Source organism: Alternaria metachromatica, assembly GCF_023757995.1.
Source record: "Alternaria metachromatica strain BMP 0045 chromosome Unknown scaffold_30, whole genome shotgun sequence".
In the NCBI taxonomy this organism is placed as follows: Eukaryota; Fungi; Ascomycota; class Dothideomycetes; order Pleosporales; family Pleosporaceae; genus Alternaria; species Alternaria metachromatica.
This window is the reverse complement of record NW_026055521.1, coordinates 54691-74578: the sequence shown is the minus strand read 5'-3', so window position 1 is coordinate 74578 and position 19888 is coordinate 54691. Positions and strand designations below refer to the sequence as shown.

Here is a 19888-nt window from a genome sequence, read left to right as displayed (position 1 = left end):
TCATCTCTTCTTTTTAGTGCATAATGTCATGTTCACCCGTTGCCTATCATCATCATCATCATGTCTCAACTTTCACTGTATCTTTGTCGGTAGATTCCAATGTGTTGCTAGACTATAGATATCACGAATTCATGACTCTGATAAGGCGCTAAGCTAGAGATCTTGCGTGCATGCGATCTATGGTGATCAGGTTCGCGCTAAAACCTCAAGGGTGACTTTCATGTGAAGTACGCCCAACAAATCTCGTGACGTCCTCTCGCTGCCTTCGCTGACTTCGCTGAACATTTGAATCCGGGGATAAAGGGCGCGGCGCCTTCTACGCGCATGTGCTCGCGACGAGCCGAATCGGCAGAGGTCCGCCTCTGAAGAAGAATAGAGTGTCGAAGCAGAGGTTCCTTTCGAAAGCCAAGAATCCGGCAGAGCTTCGCTGTCGGCTTCAGAAAGCAGAAGTCGGCGCTACTCTCATTGTGCCCTACAACAGTGCGATGACCTATCGCTTTATACCCAATCTTCCACGGATTCCACGGCCTCAGCATACTAATCATGCAAGTAAGAAATGCACTTGCCGAAGCAGCGACAAACCACTTGCGACCGGAATCCGCAAAGACCGAAGGTACGTTTGTCACGGGATTTGCAATGGCGTTGTTGGCGGTTTGCTCGCCCTGTAATGCGGGTATGGCTTGGCTGGGTCAAGACGTCGCGGCAAGGTGTGAGCTGCACTGGGCAAGCGCGCTTTCGGCTGGATTTTCGACGGCGGATATGCTTGGCTGCGGTGTGGTATGCGTGGATGTGCGTTTCGATGCGTGGTGGTGTTGACGACGATGAGGGGCAGGCCCTGGCAGGGGGTGAAACGCGTCTCGAGACGTTGGGGCGCGTGGCGTTGCAGGGTGAGACGGGATGGGCGATATATGCGACGGAACTTTGCGATGTGAATTATTGTGTGTATTCGACTGAGAATGTGCTAAGAGTCCGAAGAACGGCCAGCGACCGAGTCGCTAGGAACGAGATGAACGCCTGGAAATGCTACGACCCACCATCGACACGACGCGCCGCTCAAATCAAGTTACCCCGAGCGTCCTGCTCCCGCTCAATCGCTTCGAACAGACTCTTGAAGTTACCCGCGCCAAACCCATCAAAGTTGTTCCTCTGGATAATCTCAATGAACACCGTCGGCCGGTCCATCAAATGCTTTGTGAAAAGCTGCAACAGGTAACCGCCCTCATCAAAGTCGATCAGGATATCCAAGCTCTTTAGCACCTCAAAGTCCTCGTTAAGCTTGAGCCCCGACTTCTTGAGCCGCATCTTCATAGAATCATAGTACGTCTCAGGCACCTTGATGAACTCGACGCCGCGAGCTTTCAGGTTGGTAATATCGCGAACAATATTATCAGTCCGTAGCGCAATATGCTGAACACCAGGACCACCGTAAAAGTCAACATACTCCTCAATCTGGCTCTGCTTTTTACCCTTGGCCGGCTCATTGATAGGCATCTTGACGACATCGTTCGGCGAACTCATAACAATACTCTTAAGCGCCGAGTACTCCGTGCAAATATCCTTGTCGTCGACGCTCCAGAAGCGGTGGAAACCAAGCACCTTCTCGTAGTACTCGCACGCGCTTTCCATCTCGTCCCAGTCTTGGTTGCCGACGCAGTGGTCGATGGCTTCGAGCTTGACTTGGGGTAGGTACTTTTGGAGGGGGTCGGCGGATGTGGATTCGGGGCGGTAGCCCGGGAGGAAAATGCCGGCGTAATTGTTCTTTTGGATGAGCGTGTGGGTTGTGTCGCCGTACGTGCGGATGGTGGCGAGGCGGACGGTGCCGTGGCTGTCGGAGATGTCGTGGGGGGCTGAGATGGTGGCGGCGCCTGATGAGACGGCCGCGGAGTATATGGCATCTACGTTGTCGACTTCGAAAGCGACATCTGGGATGACAAGTCAGTAAGGATGCTGAACGACGATAGGGGATAATATCCTACCTTTGACGGCATCACCGTGGCGCTCTTGGTGCTCATGGATCTCTCGCAGAAGCTGCTCATCTTCTTTGCTGAATCTTGAGCCCTGCTCTAGGCACCTCAAGGGCGATGTGAGGATGAAGGTCACCCTGCCGTTCCGGATGACATGGGATGCGGTCGTTCTTGAGCCAGTCTCTAGTCCGCGGTATGCAACACGCTCAAAGCCCATACGTGATACGTAAAACGAAGCTGCTTGTTTGGCGTTACCGACATACCAGTGTACATGATGATAGCCTTGGTATGAAGAGACATCCGAAGGGGTGGCAGCAGATTGCCGTGGCGATGCCGGTGGGGAGATAGCAGCGGGCGCCATTGTGAAAGTGATTCGTGAACAGGAATGAGCAGTTGATTAACTCAGATATAGTTGAAAGTACTCAGATCTCTGGCTAGCAAGTAATAAAGCAGTGCTGTAAAGTGTAGTGAACTGCCCACTAGGCACCGATGCGCAGCCATTCTTTATCTTCTACCGTTCTGCATCCACTTCCCTTCTCGAACCGATATCCGTTCACTCTTGCTAGCAATTACCATATTCAATCCAGGTAGCGTCATTTACTTGGTTATGCCGAGCTCACGTGCACTGGCCGCCAGAAGAAAGCAAGTGTTGTCCGCCGCTTTCCGCCAATGAATGATCCGCCTGCATCCGCCGTAAGAACGACGCGTCGCGGTCGTGTGGTTGTAGCAAGCTCTCGGCAAGCGATTTGCGTCAGATCGCGATTATGATGTTTGGGACTAGTTGCTCATACTGGAAACGAGGCTGTGTGGTTGTGATGTACGATGTTGCGTGTAGGAAGAGTGTTGGCCGGCCGCCTTGTTGTTGCGGCTTTGCGGGCCAGCCGGCAATTCCCTGGCGAGGCTGCCCTCACTGAACTCACAACCATGCGACTTCACCACCACCAAATATACTATGTTCATTTCTCATCTGACTTGATGCGATTTATCGCCCTTGAAGTTTAGCTTGTTTAAAACTAAAAATTAACATGGACATAGAGAATCATCGAATGGTGTTCACGTCCATCCGTGCATAGGCCGAGCCAGACAGCCTCTCGCGAGCCGCCTTCCGCAGCCTACCTGAACTTTGCCGTGGAATTCCGCAGCTTAAGCCGAGTGAAAGAACGTGACATGCAACACCGCGATGATCAGAATGACTTTCACGTGAAGAACTTGCATGTTCTCTCGCTGAGTCCACATGCCAACCTTCTTCAACCATCTTCAAAAAGATTTCAGTTCCTACGTGGCCAAATCACTGCTTCAAGAAAGCCATCTATCCCACGACCAAACCCAACACAACCATGGCAGTCACCCTCCCCAACACCTCGTTATCAGCAAACGACGCACGCATCCTCAACGCGCTCTTCGACCCAGAAACCCTCCCTTCCTCCGTCGGCCAACAAAAAGACATATCCTCATCAATCGACCCATCACTACCCGCCCATCCCATTCTTCCAGACACACAGCTCACCGCACTCGAGCGCCAACAAAGCGACATCATAGGCCGCATATCAAGCACATCAAGCGTCAGCGACATAGACTCTGCAATCGAAGAGCTGAATGCGGTGGTAGAGCAGTGGCCGGCGTATGCGGGTGCGTGGGTGAACCGTGCCATGGTACGGCGAATGAAGCTTGAGGCTACTTTGGAAGAAGGGAAGACTATCTTCGCGACTACGACCGAGACATCGGGGTCAAACACTGAGGCTGTGTTCTCTGATCTCGCGCAGGCGATTAAGCTCTCCTCCGCAGCTTCCTCATCGACACAAGCCGTATCGCCGCATGCTGCGAAGATCCTACGGACAGCATATTCGCACCGCGCGTATCTTTATCTCAAAGCTGTGGAATCGGAAGTGCGGTTATATGGCATGACGAAGTCGGAGTTGGAAGAGCAAGCGAGTAAAGACTTTGCGGCTGCGGCAAGGTATGGAGATGAAGTTGCGAGAGAGATGAGTGTGAGGACGAATCCGTATAAGAAGATGTGTGGGGTTATTGTGAGGGATGCGCTGAGAGAGGAGATGGGTATGAATGCTTCGGGTTGATAGATTCAATTGCGATGGATTATCGCGTGGCTCATTCACTGCGCCACATGTTATGGTTTGCTGCTAGAGACACGATCTATTAACCTATCTTATTCGCTCTTGAAAAGAAGCTAGCCTCCTCCGAGCTGAGGCGCTACGCTATCGGTAAGCGCCCGGGACATGTTTCTGCAAGCAAACATCGATCTTATCTTTGTATGCGATGCGGCACGGTTTCGCGAATCTTAAGCGGCACATCATCGCCCGCCGATAAGGCTTTGTCTGCATACTCAGTCCACGAACATTCCCCTATCGCTACCATACAACTCAGCATACCATTTTTGCATGTCTATCCACGCAACATGTCCCTCGCAACTACCATAGTCGTGTTCGTCACTTGCATGGCACCGCTATCCCTGGTCTACTTCGTCATAAATGGAATCTACATGCTCCAACTCGACAAGACTACCTACATCAGCGAAGATCCAGAGATCCATGCACCGGCGCAGTTCAAAAGCTACATCGTACTAGGCGTGGCATGCGTGGTAGCTTGTGCACTGCTGTCCGTATGTCTTGCGTCGTTTGGCGGAAGGAAAAGAGCCGAGGAATATGCGCGCCAAAAGACCATGTCCGGGGACGTGAGACAACGCGACGATGGAGGAATGGAGTGGTTCAATATCGATTTACTGAAGGACGATGTGGATTTGGGTGATGAGGAGGTGCAGCGATTCCACTTCTTCGACGTTGACGACGAAATTGGCGATATCAGTCTTAAGAGCGGAAGTAGAGAAGACAACATTGGAAAGAAGTCTTCAGGAAGCGCAAGTGGTTTTGGATAGTGCATGTTGACCTGAAGTCGGTGCGAGATGGGCTGGGCAAGGTGGCAACAAGACCGAGAGAAATCAATGGATAACTCAGGAGCAAATCGTATATCGAGGTCACTAACACTCGCTCTCACTATCCGCCGCATAACCCTCCTCATCCACCAGCCCATCCCATCCGTGAAACTCCTCGCACGTTTCCGTCTTCGTAGCGCATTGAGGAACGATGTAATTGCATGCTTGGAGCGCGTCACTGACGCAGCTATCGTGGTTATCGACGCGCATGTGGTAGATAGACATGAAGGCAAGAAGCCCTATGATTTTGAAGGGCTTACGGATACGCAGGAGAATGAGACCGGAGCAGGATAGCGCTAGGAGGGCGAAATCGAGGGATGGGTATGAGGACATGTTTGATTGTGGGGTTTGGAGGTGGAGTCTTGGGTTTTGGAGGTGCTGTAATAGTATGGTATTTTTTTTACTGTGATCTGAAGTTTGCTGCTCCTCTTCGAGGTTTGATACCTGCTGGTACAGAATACACGAGAAAGCTCCGATGCAGATATTGTGTATCTTATGCTCTTCCTAAAGATTGTCTACACGACCTCTTCAATAAGAGCGAGAATGATCTCCAGGTAGACTCCTTACACCAGTGTACTTCTTCATATCTCTACCACACCCATCTCGTCCACCACCCCTACATAGGCAAATTCCAAATAAAATCCAACGTCCCATCATCAAACCCCTGAAACCCGCCCTGCAGTCCCCCATCCAGCCCAAACGGCGCCATCGCCGGATCAAAAGGCAGTGCCAACCAATCGTCATCCGGCATATCAGGCATGAGCCCCGTTACATTCTCCGCTAAGCTCGACAAGCTAGACTGGCCCGCGTTGTGGTTGTTCAAGAACGCCATGCCTTCTGTTGCAGATGCCGATGCGGCGTGAGAAGTATTATGGGACGTATTATGGGGGGTGGAAGTGGCGCGCGAGGGCAGGCGAGGTGGGCGGGATGACACGACGAAGGATTCGCGGAGGCGGGCGACGTGGAGGTCGAGGAGGGTGGCGTAGCGGGATGCGAGGTGCATGTCGTCGAGGGTACCTGGGATGTTGTGTTAGTGACCGCAGAGCGAGATGCGCGTTTGTTGTGAAAGGTAGACTTACTAGCACGAAGAGCCCTGATCGCCGCATCCAGGATATCCAGACAGCTCTGCAACTTCGCATTCCTACTACCCAGACTCAGTCCTTTGATCAAGTATATCGAGCTAGTTGTTATCCGCAAGAAGATCCTGACAGGCGAGTACCGCAGCGCCCCTGTTTCAGAAAGCTGGCAAACCTTTTGCAAGATCTGACAACTTCCGTCGACGACTTCTTGGATGAAGTCGTAATCTCGCGGCTCCAGATTGAAGGGGAGATTGTCTTCCTGTGGCACATCGGGATCCGTTTCTGCGAGTGTACGTTCGACGACGGCTTGCATACCGAGGGAATTAGTGTATATGCGGACGTATTGGTATTCGATGTGGAGCATGTCGTGGAGGCCGACTTTGAGTTTGCAAGGATCGAGATACTTCTTCCGCCATGATACGAGCAGTGGCTGGAAGTGTTCGAGCAGCCCGATGTAGCGACCGGTGCGTAGTAAACTTCGTGTCGTGGCGGTGTTTGGGTAGATGGTGTCTGAGATTGAGCGAGCGAGCTTGGTGAGTTCGACCCAGGCGCTCATGAAGGACTGCCACTGCTCGACTGCACCGGTTGCGGAGTCGACTGGTATCTTCTCCATCAGAGCATGATTAAGACTCTGCGGGATCATTGATGTGCAACCCAGCCTCCATGACAGCTGTTCGAGCAAAACGTATAGTAGCTTCCGAGCCCGAATCCTCCGTAAGATGAGATACTCCGTCGTAAACTTTGGGTAAGAGACTTGGTCCTTGTCGATTCTAGCGTTGTCTTCGAAGAGACCCAGTTCTTGTGCCAGTGACAGCGCGCAGCCCATCAACATCCATGACATGCGATCAGAACGTTTCGCAGGCTCAATGACATCTTCAAGCCATCGGTTGGATGTTACATCCCCTTCCAACAGCTTCGCGCCTTCCTCTGTGGTGTTGTTCGCGCCGATCATGAGCTCGCAATCCCAGCCATCAGCAGCAGTGGGGAAATGCAGCGCGCGAGGATGCCATTCGGATAGCAAGAGAAGAGCCTCTATAGATCCGATGGTCCGACTCTGTGCTTTCGACGGCTTGACTTGTCCGAGCATAATCTTCATGATGAAGCGCTGGCATTGCTCCCAAAGCCTGTCATGCACAAAGTAACCTCTGGATGCGCCGCCTACACCAGGAAGAATGTTGTACCTAGATGAAATCATGAGTATGGTAGTGCACAAGAATGGATCCAACGCAATGAGCGTGTAGTGATTCTCATGATGAGAGTAAAATTCTCCCAGTATCGGCGACAACGGCGAGCAGTTCTTGAAGAACAGATCAACGTAGGTAACCGCCTCATGCGCGGAGAACCAGCCCATCTGCACGAACCGGCATGACGTCCATGTCTTCAGCGTCTCTGGTGACGGGGTGGACATCTGCACCGGCTGCGCTCTGAAGGTATGGAACGGCGACGACGGAACACCCTCATAGCCCGATGGCCCCGACCTAGGAGTCTCATAGGCTTGCGACCCCGACTGTTCCTGGCTATCGATAGCATCGCGATGATGCGCAGCTTCAAAAAGCAGATTCAACGCATCGCTCCCACTCGACACCACGGTCCGCATAACCGAATGCGCAAGATCCGGCTGGCTCGACGAGATCCTTCTCAGATGCCCATGAGGTGACTGAAATTCAGTGCGATTCGTACCATTGACATGCGGACTAGTCCCCGGCGTGAAACCATGCGTCGATATGGACGACCTATGAGCTGGCGAGGGCTGCACATTTGGCGCAGGATTTGACTGAGGGCGATCATGAACAGCCTCATCGTCTTCCTCGCCCTCGCGCGCCGCTTCCCCCGGTTTACGTCTCTTAACCCAGCTTCTCTCGGAGCGAAACACACACTCGCGCATCTCGCGCTTGCATCGCTGACATGGTGGCTTTAGTTCACCACCATCTGGCCCGGTTCCCAAGATGCACTTAGCCTTGCGTTGCCGGCAGTTGATGCAAGCCTTGTATGCGCGCTTGAAGTCCTCGGGGTGGGTCCGCTTTTTGCTCGCAGACGCCGAGTTGGCATCTTGTTGGCCTGTGCCAGTAGCGGAGTCGTCCATGGTAATGGGATAAAAGTTATAGATGATAGGGTGATACAACGGATGGCGCAGGAATTGGTGGTGGGCGGAAGCCCGGGTATGACTGGGTTTTGCGCCTCGGGTATCGGCGGTCTGGTGGCGGGCTTATTCTGCAGCCGCCTGCGCCCTACGAGGTAAGAATGACGGACATTGTCTGCGACGCAGCTTCCATGATGTGTTGAGAAGCTTCGTTCTGTCTTGGTATTTGCGCACGATAGGAAATTGTTTGTATTGAAGGCCCCAGTCGCTGCTGCATTGCGATGGCACTCGTGTAGTGACCGGCTATTGGTGGGGATATGAGCAAGCATTGGGAAGGTGCAAGCATGCATTCGGTAATCACTATCGATTGTAAATCATTTACCATGAGGTGCTATCGGGAGCTTACTTACTAGGCTGTACCCGTAACGCCGCTTGTCTGCGCCAAAGCAAGTCCTGGTCGATTCTCAGTATCCTCATCTCGTTATTAGCCACAACTCGTCCGATCGCTCAATCTCAGAGGCTTTGATCCGCGCGAGGATGATTCCATATCAGGGAGGCAGTATTGCTACACCTAGAGAGTGAGGAGGTGTTAAGGGCGACATTATAATGATGTATAGCTAGTGTGTAAGCAGTAGAAATTAGATAGTTTAGAGTGCAATAAAAAAGCAGTTAGAAATTTACAGTACATTATATATACAAGAGCATTAAAGGGCGCTTAAAGGGCTACAATAGATAGTGCTGTAGTCGCGATATATGCGATAAACGGTTGTATGGTAGCGATGCTACACCTATCGATATCTCTTCGCACATGGGAACGAGCTTTAGTTATACAAACCTTCTGGAAAAGCGTAACATACTCTTAGCTAAGCGCCCGCATGCTAGCATGTTTCTTGGAAGTGTATGCAACTTCTATCACCCTGCTTTCCTGCCATCCGACTCAGCAATTGGAAGTGTCGAATCACCCAAACCCCAACCATCCACTCGCAGAGTCTTGTCCACAGCCGGAAGTTCAGACTCGCCACGCGCTTCTTGACCCATACTACAGGCCACGGGGAGATCCGCACCATATTGTAAACCCTGCGCCGTGTTCAAGATCCCTGCTCTTCGTTTGTAAAACAGGAATAATCCCAGTGCGATGAGACCGACACCGAATATAGCACCAATCACTGCTCCTGCTATAGCGCCAGAGCTCAGTCCATTTTGAGGAGAAGGAACGGAAGGCGTTGACCTTGATGATTGCGTTTCAGTGGCAGTGGGTAGAGCTGGACTTTGGAAAGGACGAAGAGACGTTGACTGTGATGAGCGATCCGAAGTACGGAGGCTAGACGTTGAGCTTCTGGCTCCTGTGCTAGTGTTGGATGGCACGCTAACTCTAGTGCTAGACGTATCAGGTACAGCAGTAGCTGGTCGCGGTGGCGTAGGTAGAGGTACAGTAGTAGCTGGCTGCGGTGGTGTAGGGAGGTTTTGAGTCGTAGTATCTTCAAGACCGGAGTCTCTGCATTGAGCTTGATTAGCAGCATCAGTGAAGCAATCCATGCTCGACGGGCAGCAGAGCCATCCATCGAAGCCACATGGGTTTTTGCAGTCACGTTTCTTCAGCACATGGATGGGTGTTTCAATACGTAGCGCTGTGGCGACAGCGCATGCGAGTGGACCAAGTGAGACGAGAAATTGGAGAAACTGCATTTTGGTGCCGGGAAAGGGTCAGGAGAAGAACTTCGAAGTCCTTGTAGAGCGGCCTCGATAGAGATCGATCAAGGCTGAGATACGCTATTCTGTGTCGAGCTATGTCTTGCATACCTGCCAACTTGGCACCTCAAGGCTGAGGCAAGGCTGAAGAGACAGTCATATTATGGCGGGGAGAAGGGCGGCATGTCGAAGCTCTCGAGGGCTTCTCCGCGCACTTGGCGAGCTGTTCAAACCACCCATATCTCGTGATACTGTTCCTCTGGTACCGTTCCTTTTGTTCCATCGACTAACCTCTCCATCCCTCAAACCATCAAGACCGTCGCGACAACAACACCAACTCCCACAACCCCATACCAACTCCTCTCTACCCTTCCACCCAAGCCCGTCGTCGTCGAAACCTGCGCACCAGACGCATCAGCCAAACCCGTCGACGCCGTCGACAGTGCTCTGGTAGTCGATGCCGTCTCCTCCGCAATACTCGCATCAGACTCGGCCGTCGACTCTGCGCTGATAGTCGATGCAGTCGACTCCGCAATACTCGCATCAGAACCTTGCGTAATGCTAGAAGACAACATGCCAGTCAATGCGGTAGTTCCACTCGCGTCTCCACCATCCGCCTCAGACGACGAGCTTTCCAGGACTGTAACCTGCGTCGGCGTCGGCATTATTGTTGTTACTGGGACGGACTGCATGCTGACCACCAGCGTCAATGTTGAATTGACAGAGTTGAGATCAGGAACAGAGCAAAGCGCTTGATTATTCTCGTCCGTCATGCAGATTTCTTCGGCGGTACAGCACAGTTGGGCGGCGTAACCGCATGCTGTGCCGCTGTCGCATGTTTGCGCTGATGCGACGCAGTAGTAGTAGTAGCAAGCGAGAAGAATGGGGATTGGGATGGTGAAGCGCATGATGAGTACTAGTCGCTGGATTGTGGTGGTTTGGGTAGGAAGGTGGTGTCGCGTGTAGGTCTTTCGCGGGTTGTTGTTTGTTGGGGGTAGGTAACAGAATGCGGCCGAATCCTTCAGTCGGCCAGACTAACCTCATCTGCTGTTTCTCGTATTTGATATCTCTCGTATCCCAATCGCATAGTTAGCCATATTTGAAGATCTCTTCTGGATCACGCCAAATACTAGCAAATAAACATCCTGTTGTGATGAGAATCGAACAGGATACTTCATGATCACTATCTCCCTCCGCTCCACCACCATCTCACGCCAACGCCTCCTCCTTCCTCTGCGCTTTCCTCTCCTCAATCGCCTCTCTCCATTCTCTTCCCTTCACAGCAGTCAACCACGTCGCCCCCGCCCCCGCCACCAGAAATCCCGCGCTGATGGTCGAAAACCAACCCACGCCAATCGCCCTAACAGCAGGAAGGCAAGCAGCGGACCCCGCCGCCGCAAACATATACCGCATAAAATAATTCCCCGCCACAACCTCCGCACTCCGCCCCTGCATAACATCAAGACAATACGTATTCAGTGACGGAAAACAAAACAACTGAGCCACACCCTGCAGAAACATCATAACAACCGGCAGCGCGATGCCTCCCACCCTTTTCTCGACGCTCCACCCGTAGATGAGCATGCAAGCGGGAATGACGCCGCCGAGGAAGAAGACGCAGGACCGGAGTCTGTCTTCGGAGACGCGGTGGCCGCGGCGCTGGATGTATTTCTTGACGATGTGGTCGGCGTAGCGGCCGCCGAAGAAGGTGCCGAGGAGGTAGCCGCAGCCGGGCGCGATGTAGAAGAGGCCGGATTGGAGGGGGGATTGGAGGTTGAAGCGCGGGTTTAGGACGTAGCGGATTGGGGTTAGGAGGGAGTACATATTCCACACCAGGGAACTGGATGCTAGCGCTGTGAGAAGGATATTGGGATACCGGTATAGTTTGATGACGCGGAAAGGGTTGAGCCACTGCCACATTTTGTGTGCGCGTTCTTTGGTGGGGAGGCCGACGAGTTCGTCGGCGCGTTTCTTGTGGATGGTTTCGGGTTGCAGGAAGAAGCAGAAGAGGGTTGCAGCGCCGGCCAGGGCGGTTTGTAGCCAAAAGATGTCGCGCCAGGAACGGAATGTGACGATGATGCCGCCGATGAAGGGGCCGAGGGCGGGGCCGATGAGGGTGCCGCTGAGGAACCAGCCTAGGGCTGTTGCGCGCTCGGTCTGCGTGAGTGTTAGTAGGGGAGGTGGTGATGGTGATGGGGTAGGTGGTGTGGTGTGTGAGAGTGTGATCTGGACGTATCATACGCAACTCTCCAAGTCGACCTGGAAGTCACCATCCATGTTTAAGAAAGGGCATACATACCGGTTTATACACATCCCCAATAACCGCACTCCCAATCACCAAAAACGCCGTCCCCTGAAACGCAGTCAAAATCCTAAACACAAAAAAACTCGCCAAATTCGGCGCCAACGCCGTCCCAATCGAAAACGCAGTAAACAACCCCGCGCTCACAACACTAACCCACTTCCTGCCATAGATATTCCCATACGGACCATAGAAACAAGGCGACAAGCCCATAAACAACATATACAAAGCGTTGGAAACATTGATAATACTGCCATCCGTATCAAACGTCTCCGCAACTTCAGGAACAGCAGACAACACCGTGGTACTCGAGATAGGAGCCAGGAAACTGCAAAAAGAGACTACGGCTACAATGACCATTTTGCGGCGCTCGGTGAATTTGTTGTAGATGACGTCGTTGTCGCCCGTGGCGATGTATTGGACGTTGGCCATGTCGTGGTGGCTGACGGAAGAGACTGTGCGTTGGAGTTGGAGATGGTCTTGGTTGTTTTCATTGATGCTGCGTGGTTGGGGGATGATGGAGGCGTATTCGGTCGTCTTTTCAGGTTCGGCAAAGGAGGTGTTGGGGGGTAAGGGTTGGCCAGCGGGTGCTGAGGAGGATGTGGAAGAGGGTGCCATTTTGTGTACTCATAGAAGGCGAGATTGTAGAATATCAGTCGAGGAGGGTTGAAGAGTCTGGAAGGGACTCGTGCTGCTGGTTAGAGTGTTTGCAGCGACATTCGAGTTTGTTGGAGAATGGAGAGGAGAGATTGCAAGTGACGAGAGACGTTAGATATGTTCACGATTAGAGTACATGTTGGGTTATCTTCGTGCATTAGCGCTCCTGCAACGGCTTCATATCCGCGGGTGGAGACTTGTCGCTGCCCAAGGAGAGACTTTTCCGTGAAGATTTTCGCGTATATGGCGTCGAGAGGTTATATCCGGTGAGTGGAGTAGCCGACATGGGTGTCGGGCTAAGAATGTCCGGTCGGAAACTTTGCCGCCGACGATGGAAATGCTCCGAAGGATGCTGCATCCGCGTACCAAGTATGTTCTCGAAGATGTCGATGCACGACTAGAGTAGTTGTAAGATAGTGCACGCCTTATGAGTGCTAGCCAATACTGACCTCGGCACATGACTCCTTGGCACACCAGACTTTCACATGCATGATGCAGACGACCACGTCGAGTGAGCTCAGGCGAAGAGCCCGCAAATATATACGTGTATTCGTAAGCCATGCGACAGGCCAGATTTGTACGGTGAAAGATTCTAGATAACCCAAACGTGGATCTTGCGGTGAGATCTCGTGTCCTGAACGCCGATGATGCAGTTGCGCTTTTCAAGCAAAGTAACCTTCTCCCAGTTCATATACTGAGCTTGTCCAGACTCAGGCGGTCGGCGCTTCTGTGTCGCTTGACCATGCCCAGCTTGTAGAACTTCTCCTCGCCCGTCGCTGTTCGCCCGCCGATGTACCACTTCTCGGCGCCCATGGCCTCGTGGAAGCCTTCAGATGAGCTATCGGAGCCCCGTCTGCCTCGACGCGACGCGCCTGGTATTGGGAAGGCTTGGGCTTTCGGTGATGTGGAGCGGTTGTAGGGGGCGGTGTGCTGTCGGGTGGGTTGGAAGTGGCCTGTCGCTTGGACGGATACGGTTGTCGCACCGGGCGACGGTGAACGCGTCTTTGTGGTGATGGTCCGCGACGACGCGGCTGTTGTGTCGACAGTGTTGTTTTGTTGTGAAGTGGTGTTTTGCGAGTACGAGGCCACAGACGCTGCTTGGGAGGCCGTGGTCTTCTGGAGGCTGGGCTGTTGCGCGCGGAAGGCGGCGAGGAAGCCGCCGAAGAATGGGCGGTTGGTGGTCATGGTGGTGGTGGGGGGTGTCTGATCTGGTGAGGGTCGCTGGTGGCTCTGGGGCATAAGATGGCGTCTATAAACGTCGAATGCTAGCGGCGGTGTAGAGGTGTGTGGTGTGTTGGCGGCTCCGCAACGGCGTTTCGTGCAGCGACCAAATAACAACAGCACAGGCGGCGCTCCGACTGCGCCGTCAAGCTCGGGCACTGCGACGTTTTCTATTCCATGCGCTGATCCAAGGGGGAGCCGCGGAACAGGGGCGGGTCGTGAGTGATGGTTGGTGATGGTTGGCGATTATCGGCGCGAATGTGCGTGTGACGTAGGCGAGCTGCAGCTGGGGCGGGCGTCTACGCGTCTATACGTGAGGGTATGCGGTGCCGTTGATGTCAGCGGGGTAGGCGGCGACGAGGTCTATTATAGGAGACTGGGGAGATGGCGGGGGGAAGGAGGTTTGGCAGGTTTGGCGCATCGGACCGTTGCTGGAGAGGAACATGTCGGAACCCGCGACGCACCTGACGAGCTGCCAGTGCGCCTCCCCCGAGCCTTGACCGAGGCCATCCCCAATGCCTACCCTACTAACAACCACCATTCCAAGATAGCGGAGCCATCGACTTCACCCACGATGCGCTGTTTGGCCTGGCTGTCTGGGTCTCGCTTCGCCATGGTGTGCAGCTCTGACAGATCCACGGCCGCTGAATGGCCGCCCACATCGCGACGGCCACCTACGCCGCCAACCACGCACATCTCCAGAACTCGTTCGCATGCCGTTATCCCGCTTGGCCTTATCGAGGCAAATCATCGTGCACCATCAAGTAACGCCCAGTAGTGGACCACCATGCTCGATATGCGATCGCGATGCCATGTTGCGTCGCCGGCTATTATCTGCCGCATTCTCTTAGAGGTATGACGCATCTTGGGTCAGCTCCGAGTGGTTCCGATAGCCCGGAACACCCACGAGGAACATGCGCTTTGCAACATGTCGCATCTCATACGACGCACGACGGTTGAGCTAACCCTCGTCATGTCTATCCATATCCACCAAAACGCGGGGTAGTCCGAGAATTAGCCCGTCGTCCCCAGATCTGGATATCACATAAAGAGTGACACGGCATTCTTCATGGCGCCGGTGCTCACACCTTCGTTGACATGTGCGAACGCATATGATCGGCATAGCATCGTCACGTGTTAGAGAGCCGCTTGGTGACGTAGCCATGTGTAGACTCTCTCTGACCACAGCCGGCAGATAGGTCGAGCATAGCGGCACATCGATGCACGACAGATATTCATCAGCCTCTCAGAATCATCTCATTGTACACGAGCGTCATGGCAAGCCAAATGCTTCTGCCATGTGCTCCCAAGGCAACCAATCAGCCCCGTCAGCCTTGTGCACGGGCCTCTCGTCCCCTCTATCAGGCAACCCTTTGAGTGGCGCAACTATCATCAACACCCTCCTCCTACTGATTTCTTGCGACTGCTTTCTTGAAACTTTGTGTAGCTATTCCGAGACTTCAGTCATCGTACGACATCTTCTCACTAAATCGCTATCACTATGGCGACCTTCTCCCTCCTGCCCACCGAGCTCGTGGAGTACATCGTAGCCTATCTCGCTCAACACGATATATACGCTGTTTGCCGAGTCAACAAAAGCCTCTCCAATCTAGCCATATCATTCCTGTACCGCCATGTTGATCTCTTCATACCGCCTGGCAACAAACTCCCCAGGATCGATCGCTTCTGCCTAAACATCATCAGCGACAGCCGCAAAGCCAACAATGTCGAGTCAGTCCGCCTCGGACTATCCCCAAGCGAAGATGTCAAACAGGGTCAGCGGTGGCTGGCACCGGACAAGACCTTTGACGATAAACAGATGTTTCGGAAAGCTATGGTCGCGTTGAGTGATGAGACGTTGGTGGCTGCCGGAGACTATCTGAGAGACGCCATCTACATGCGCGAGTACTCTGCCTATGCAGCGCTCGCCCTTCTCGTCCTTCCAAACCTCCGTCGACTCGACGTAGCAGACTACAAGCAGGCCACCTTCGACCACCTCCACAATGTCCTCCGCAATCTCGACCCCGGAACTTTGTGGAACCGGCGCTATCCATCGCAAGTCCTTCTTGATCGCCTCTCATCCATCAAAGAAGTATCCCTCATGGTTGATCGCAAGACTGGAGTTTGGTATCCAGGAGACAACAACCGCAATCCAATCGGCCACTTTCTGAACATCCCGGGCATCGAGAAACTCGTACTTTTCAATCTAGGCGGCCAGTCGCATGCACATGGTGTGGCTATATCGCACTCACTGATAGCTTTTCCGACAGCTACTAACATCACTACGTTGGTCTTCCGACACTCCGGTGCCTTTAACCGGGGTCTGAAGTCGTTGTTCCAATGCACGCCAAAGCTACGGTCTCTTACGTACGATTCCTACTTCAACGCCCAAGCACAAACTACCCAGCGAGGTGATCTACTCATGGTCGACGCTTGGAACGAGCACCTCAGGCCCCTGCAATCCACCCTGGAAGTCCTAGTCCTCACCGCGGAATACTCCGACCCAGACGCCTTCTTCTTCGCCCAACCCCGCATCGGCGATCGACTCTGCGGCTTCCTTGATCTCACCGACTTCACCGAACTACATACCCTTGAGGTCGCCTTCCCCTTCCTCACTGGCGATGTCGACTTCTCCATCACCAAGGACATCTACCCTCTCTTCCCGCCAAACCTACGCCACCTCACGCTACGCCCCGATCTCTCGCACGCCCAACTCCCCTTCCCCTTCGACTCCTCCATCCTACCCAACGGCCTCACATTTGAAGAGTCAAAACAGGAAGCGCAGTGCCTGATGAACGCCCGCATGGACGTATCCTACATGTTCCAAGCCTCCCTCTCCCTCCTCGAATTCTGGCCAACTCTAGAATCCATGTCCGTCTGGCAGCCTGCCGATCCGTCGCTCGAGTGGTTCGACGGCCAGATTGAGGACTTTGCGACGACGTGTCGGAATAAGAATATTACGGGGAGGCTGCTGAAGCCCATGTTGCTGAGGTGGAAGAAGGCCGAGCATTGGGATTTGATGAGGGAGACGACGCTTTATGATCGGGGTGATCCGCAGTTGGGGGTTGTGGATAGGCTTTGGAGGGGGGAGTGGGAGGGGAGGCCGCTGGGGATGGGGTGTCAGTATCATTTGGGTGCGCTGGCGAAGGGGAAGGTTAGGTTGCGGAGGTAGGGCTTTGATGGACGATTCGAGACATGTGGCTGGTACATCTTTCTCGCACTTTCTTCGGCAGAGGTATTTCGCTTTCTGGGTCTTTCCAATACAGTCCAAGACAAGCTCTCACACAACTTCGGTTGCTCTCACGCAAACTTTTGCCACATAAAAGCTCTCACCCCAACGCACTCCAACACACTCCACCCATCTCCCAACCACCACCACTATCAGCAAGACAAAACGACCATGGCAACCGACTACCACCCCTCCGAATTTGGCCCAACCCCATACCTCCCCTTAACCGTCTTTACCCTCTTCCTCCTAGGCTTTCTTACACATTGCATAGTCCTCATCAGTAAATGCTGGCATGGAAATGTGGACAAAAGATCGGTCGTCAATGTTCTGATATACGGTGTCTGGTCTTATGTTGTTGGGAAAGGGATTTGGGATGTGGCGTGGTTGCAGGTGGATTTGGAAAGGTGTTTGAGGCCGCCGCCGAGGAAGCCGATGGAGATGGCTTGGATTCATGACGAGGAGTAGGGGGAGGGATGGGGGAGGGAAGGGGGATGTGGGAGAAGGGAGCGTGGGGAGGATGGAGAGGATGGGGGTGATGTGTATGTTGGCGTGGGTGCGTTGGAGACGAAGTAGTGTTCTGTGAATGACACTTAAGGACAGGCTCTTAATTGTGTGATATATCGAATCTGTGCGCGCGCGAGGCAGCATCATCTTGCACGTTTATGTTCTATTAGTATTGTAGGTACATGACTAGAAGCGTCTAACATACACACTCAGCGGGTTCATCTTTCCTAAGCCTGTCTCACACGTTCTTAGACACACCACTGTCTGAGGCGAGCTGTCTTACTATGTTTCTTGTGAGCGGAAGATGATCTTTCTGCATGTCTTAATTCTTAATGTTTCTCGAGACATATATGCCAGTGCGGTTTTGCGACATGTCGACACAATCTCAGTCGATGTTTTACATCCATCACGATGAGCAAGCCCCGCCAGTCTTCTAGACAAGATGGCAACTACAAAAGCAAGCGCTCGACCAGGTATCTCCGTCTTACACATCCGTCATCGCAGCGTCAAACATCCGCATCGAACGTCCATACAAGAACGAAGAACCCATTAACGTATCTTACACATCCAACCGAACCTAGCACATAATGCCATCCTACCAGCACATCCTCCAACAGCTCCCCTCACTCATTGCGACCATTCTGCTCGCTTTGATCTTCCGGAAGGTGTTCTACAAGTACCTCAATACTGCTAGGAAGCGCAGGTTCGCTGTCAAAGTCGTTGCGGCTCATGTTGCTATCACGTTTCTCATGTATATCGTCGGTAGGAATATAGTGATGGTGGCGGAGATGCAGAATCGGCTCGAGGTAAAGGGTGTATTAGGGAATTGGAGGTAGTAGAGGTAGTAGGGGGATTTGTGGGGGAGGTCCAGATAACGGGGCTTGAAGAGGGATCGCAGATGTGTAGGAAAGGGTGTAGAGAAGAAGCGGTGGTTGTTCGAGAGGATTAGAGAGATAACAGGAAGAGTTCAGACCGAACGCGCGAAAGAAGTCAAAGTTACTTTGTACTAGTTGCCTTCCCCTCAGCAAGAATGCGAACATGCGTCATACTCTCTCCTGCTTGTGCGACGCCCCTAATCGCCTTCACGTACCCCAGATCGCCCTCAACACTCGCATCCAAAGGCCCCAATATCCCATCTCACAACTCAGCAACATCTGCTCCGTCTCAGCTAACTGAACGCGCAGTTTTCCTACTTCTAGCATCCCGTGAGCAAAGGCGTAGATGGTGATCGCCATGACACAGGTGCCATTGAGCGCACCCTGATTCGGCCCCTCGTCCCGCAGCCGATAGAGGTAGATGAATGCGAAGAAGTAGACGAATAGAGAGACAAGTACGGCATAATCGAGGAATAGATGGAAGAGTTGGGTGGTTGTCATTTTGTATCGTGTTTTGGTTGGGGTTGCGGAAGAATTTAGATACCTAGGTACCTAGGTATGCGAGATTGAATAGCCCGGGCTGTAGAGACGGGCGGTCGTGATGATGGTGGTATTATGCCGGGCGCTCACGAACTACCCCTTTTAATGCGTGCGACAGTGATGCAAAGTTTGCTAAGTCATTGTTGGCGGTGTCGTAGGATACCCGCGAAGCGGTTGTGAGCCGTTCCGGCGTTTGTAGAGTGTCAACTTTGAGCGGATATCTTTGATGGGAACAAGGAGATGTTGTTTTCTTGAGAACCACAATGTCTGACAAGGCGGATATGCACGGTAGTTTGCTTCCGAAAAGTAGCTACCAGGTGGAAACTACCTAATGCATCGCAACTGGAAACGAGTTGCAGCAAGCGTCGGATTGACGCCGTGTTCACACAAACGAGTTCTTGGTCGTCAGTCCTAAACGCGACCGTCACTACGAAGCCACATAACCGCCCACCTTGATTCTCTACCTACCGAGTATATCAAAAGCTTATTCGACATGTTCAACACAATTATTTAGTCCCTGTGGTACTTCTCCTTATTCTCCTATTGAACTTCCATTAGCTTCCGCCGCTCTTCTTCGCACATCCTACACCTAATCCCATTCTCATACTTGTGATGACATCTCGTGATTTCCCTATCCGACCACGCCAACTGGTGCCGTAGCTCCGTGTCTTCCGATAAGTCACCTACATAAACGCAGATAGCGAGAGCAGATGCAACAGTAGCAAAGACCCATACTACATCACGTTCCTGAATAGCTTTTTCGTAAAGAGAGATGAGCATGACGAAGACAAGGAGGAGCCA

The 19888-nt window shown here is 52.9% G+C and overlaps 7 protein-coding genes across 7 annotated transcripts; 3 read left to right on the top strand and 4 right to left on the bottom strand.

Moving 5' to 3' along the window:
- Window positions 1-1053: 1053 nt before the first annotated feature.
- J4E83_009107 (uncharacterized protein) lies at window positions 1054-2325 on the bottom strand (the record flags this gene model as incomplete). The annotated part of the gene is made up of 2 exons (XM_049335999.1): window positions 1054-1922; window positions 1977-2325. The coding sequence occupies 2 exons, from the start codon at window positions 2323-2325 to the stop codon at window positions 1054-1056; spliced, it is 1218 nt and encodes a 405-aa protein (XP_049184815.1).
- Window positions 2326-3301: 976 nt separating this feature from the next.
- Window positions 3302-4039, top strand: J4E83_009106 (uncharacterized protein; the record flags this gene model as incomplete). The annotated part of the gene is made up of 1 exon (XM_049335998.1): window positions 3302-4039. The coding sequence occupies one exon, from the start codon at window positions 3302-3304 to the stop codon at window positions 4037-4039; it is 738 nt and encodes a 245-aa protein (XP_049184814.1).
- A 377-nt stretch (window positions 4040-4416) lies between these two features.
- On the top strand, window positions 4417-4854 carry J4E83_009105 (uncharacterized protein; the record flags this gene model as incomplete). Its single annotated transcript, XM_049335997.1, has 1 exon — window positions 4417-4854. The coding sequence occupies one exon, from the start codon at window positions 4417-4419 to the stop codon at window positions 4852-4854; it is 438 nt and encodes a 145-aa protein (XP_049184813.1).
- Window positions 4855-6091: 1237 nt separating this feature from the next.
- J4E83_009104 (uncharacterized protein) lies at window positions 6092-7398 on the bottom strand (the record flags this gene model as incomplete). Its single annotated transcript, XM_049335996.1, has 3 exons — window positions 6092-6115; window positions 6163-7114; window positions 7172-7398. 3 exons carry the CDS (start codon window positions 7396-7398, stop codon window positions 6092-6094), a joined length of 1203 nt encoding a protein of 400 aa, XP_049184812.1.
- A 3570-nt stretch (window positions 7399-10968) lies between these two features.
- J4E83_009103 (uncharacterized protein) lies at window positions 10969-12679 on the bottom strand (the record flags this gene model as incomplete). The annotated part of the gene is made up of 2 exons (XM_049335995.1): window positions 10969-11916; window positions 12413-12679. The coding sequence occupies 2 exons, from the start codon at window positions 12677-12679 to the stop codon at window positions 10969-10971; spliced, it is 1215 nt and encodes a 404-aa protein (XP_049184811.1).
- Window positions 12680-13405: 726 nt separating this feature from the next.
- J4E83_009102 (uncharacterized protein) lies at window positions 13406-13903 on the bottom strand (the record flags this gene model as incomplete). The annotated part of the gene is made up of 1 exon (XM_049335994.1): window positions 13406-13903. The coding sequence occupies one exon, from the start codon at window positions 13901-13903 to the stop codon at window positions 13406-13408; it is 498 nt and encodes a 165-aa protein (XP_049184810.1).
- Window positions 13904-15440: 1537 nt separating this feature from the next.
- Window positions 15441-17111, top strand: J4E83_009101 (uncharacterized protein; the record flags this gene model as incomplete). The annotated part of the gene is made up of 1 exon (XM_049335993.1): window positions 15441-17111. One exon carries the CDS (start codon window positions 15441-15443, stop codon window positions 17109-17111), a length of 1671 nt encoding a protein of 556 aa, XP_049184809.1.
- Between the last annotated feature and the right edge of the window lie 2777 nt (window positions 17112-19888).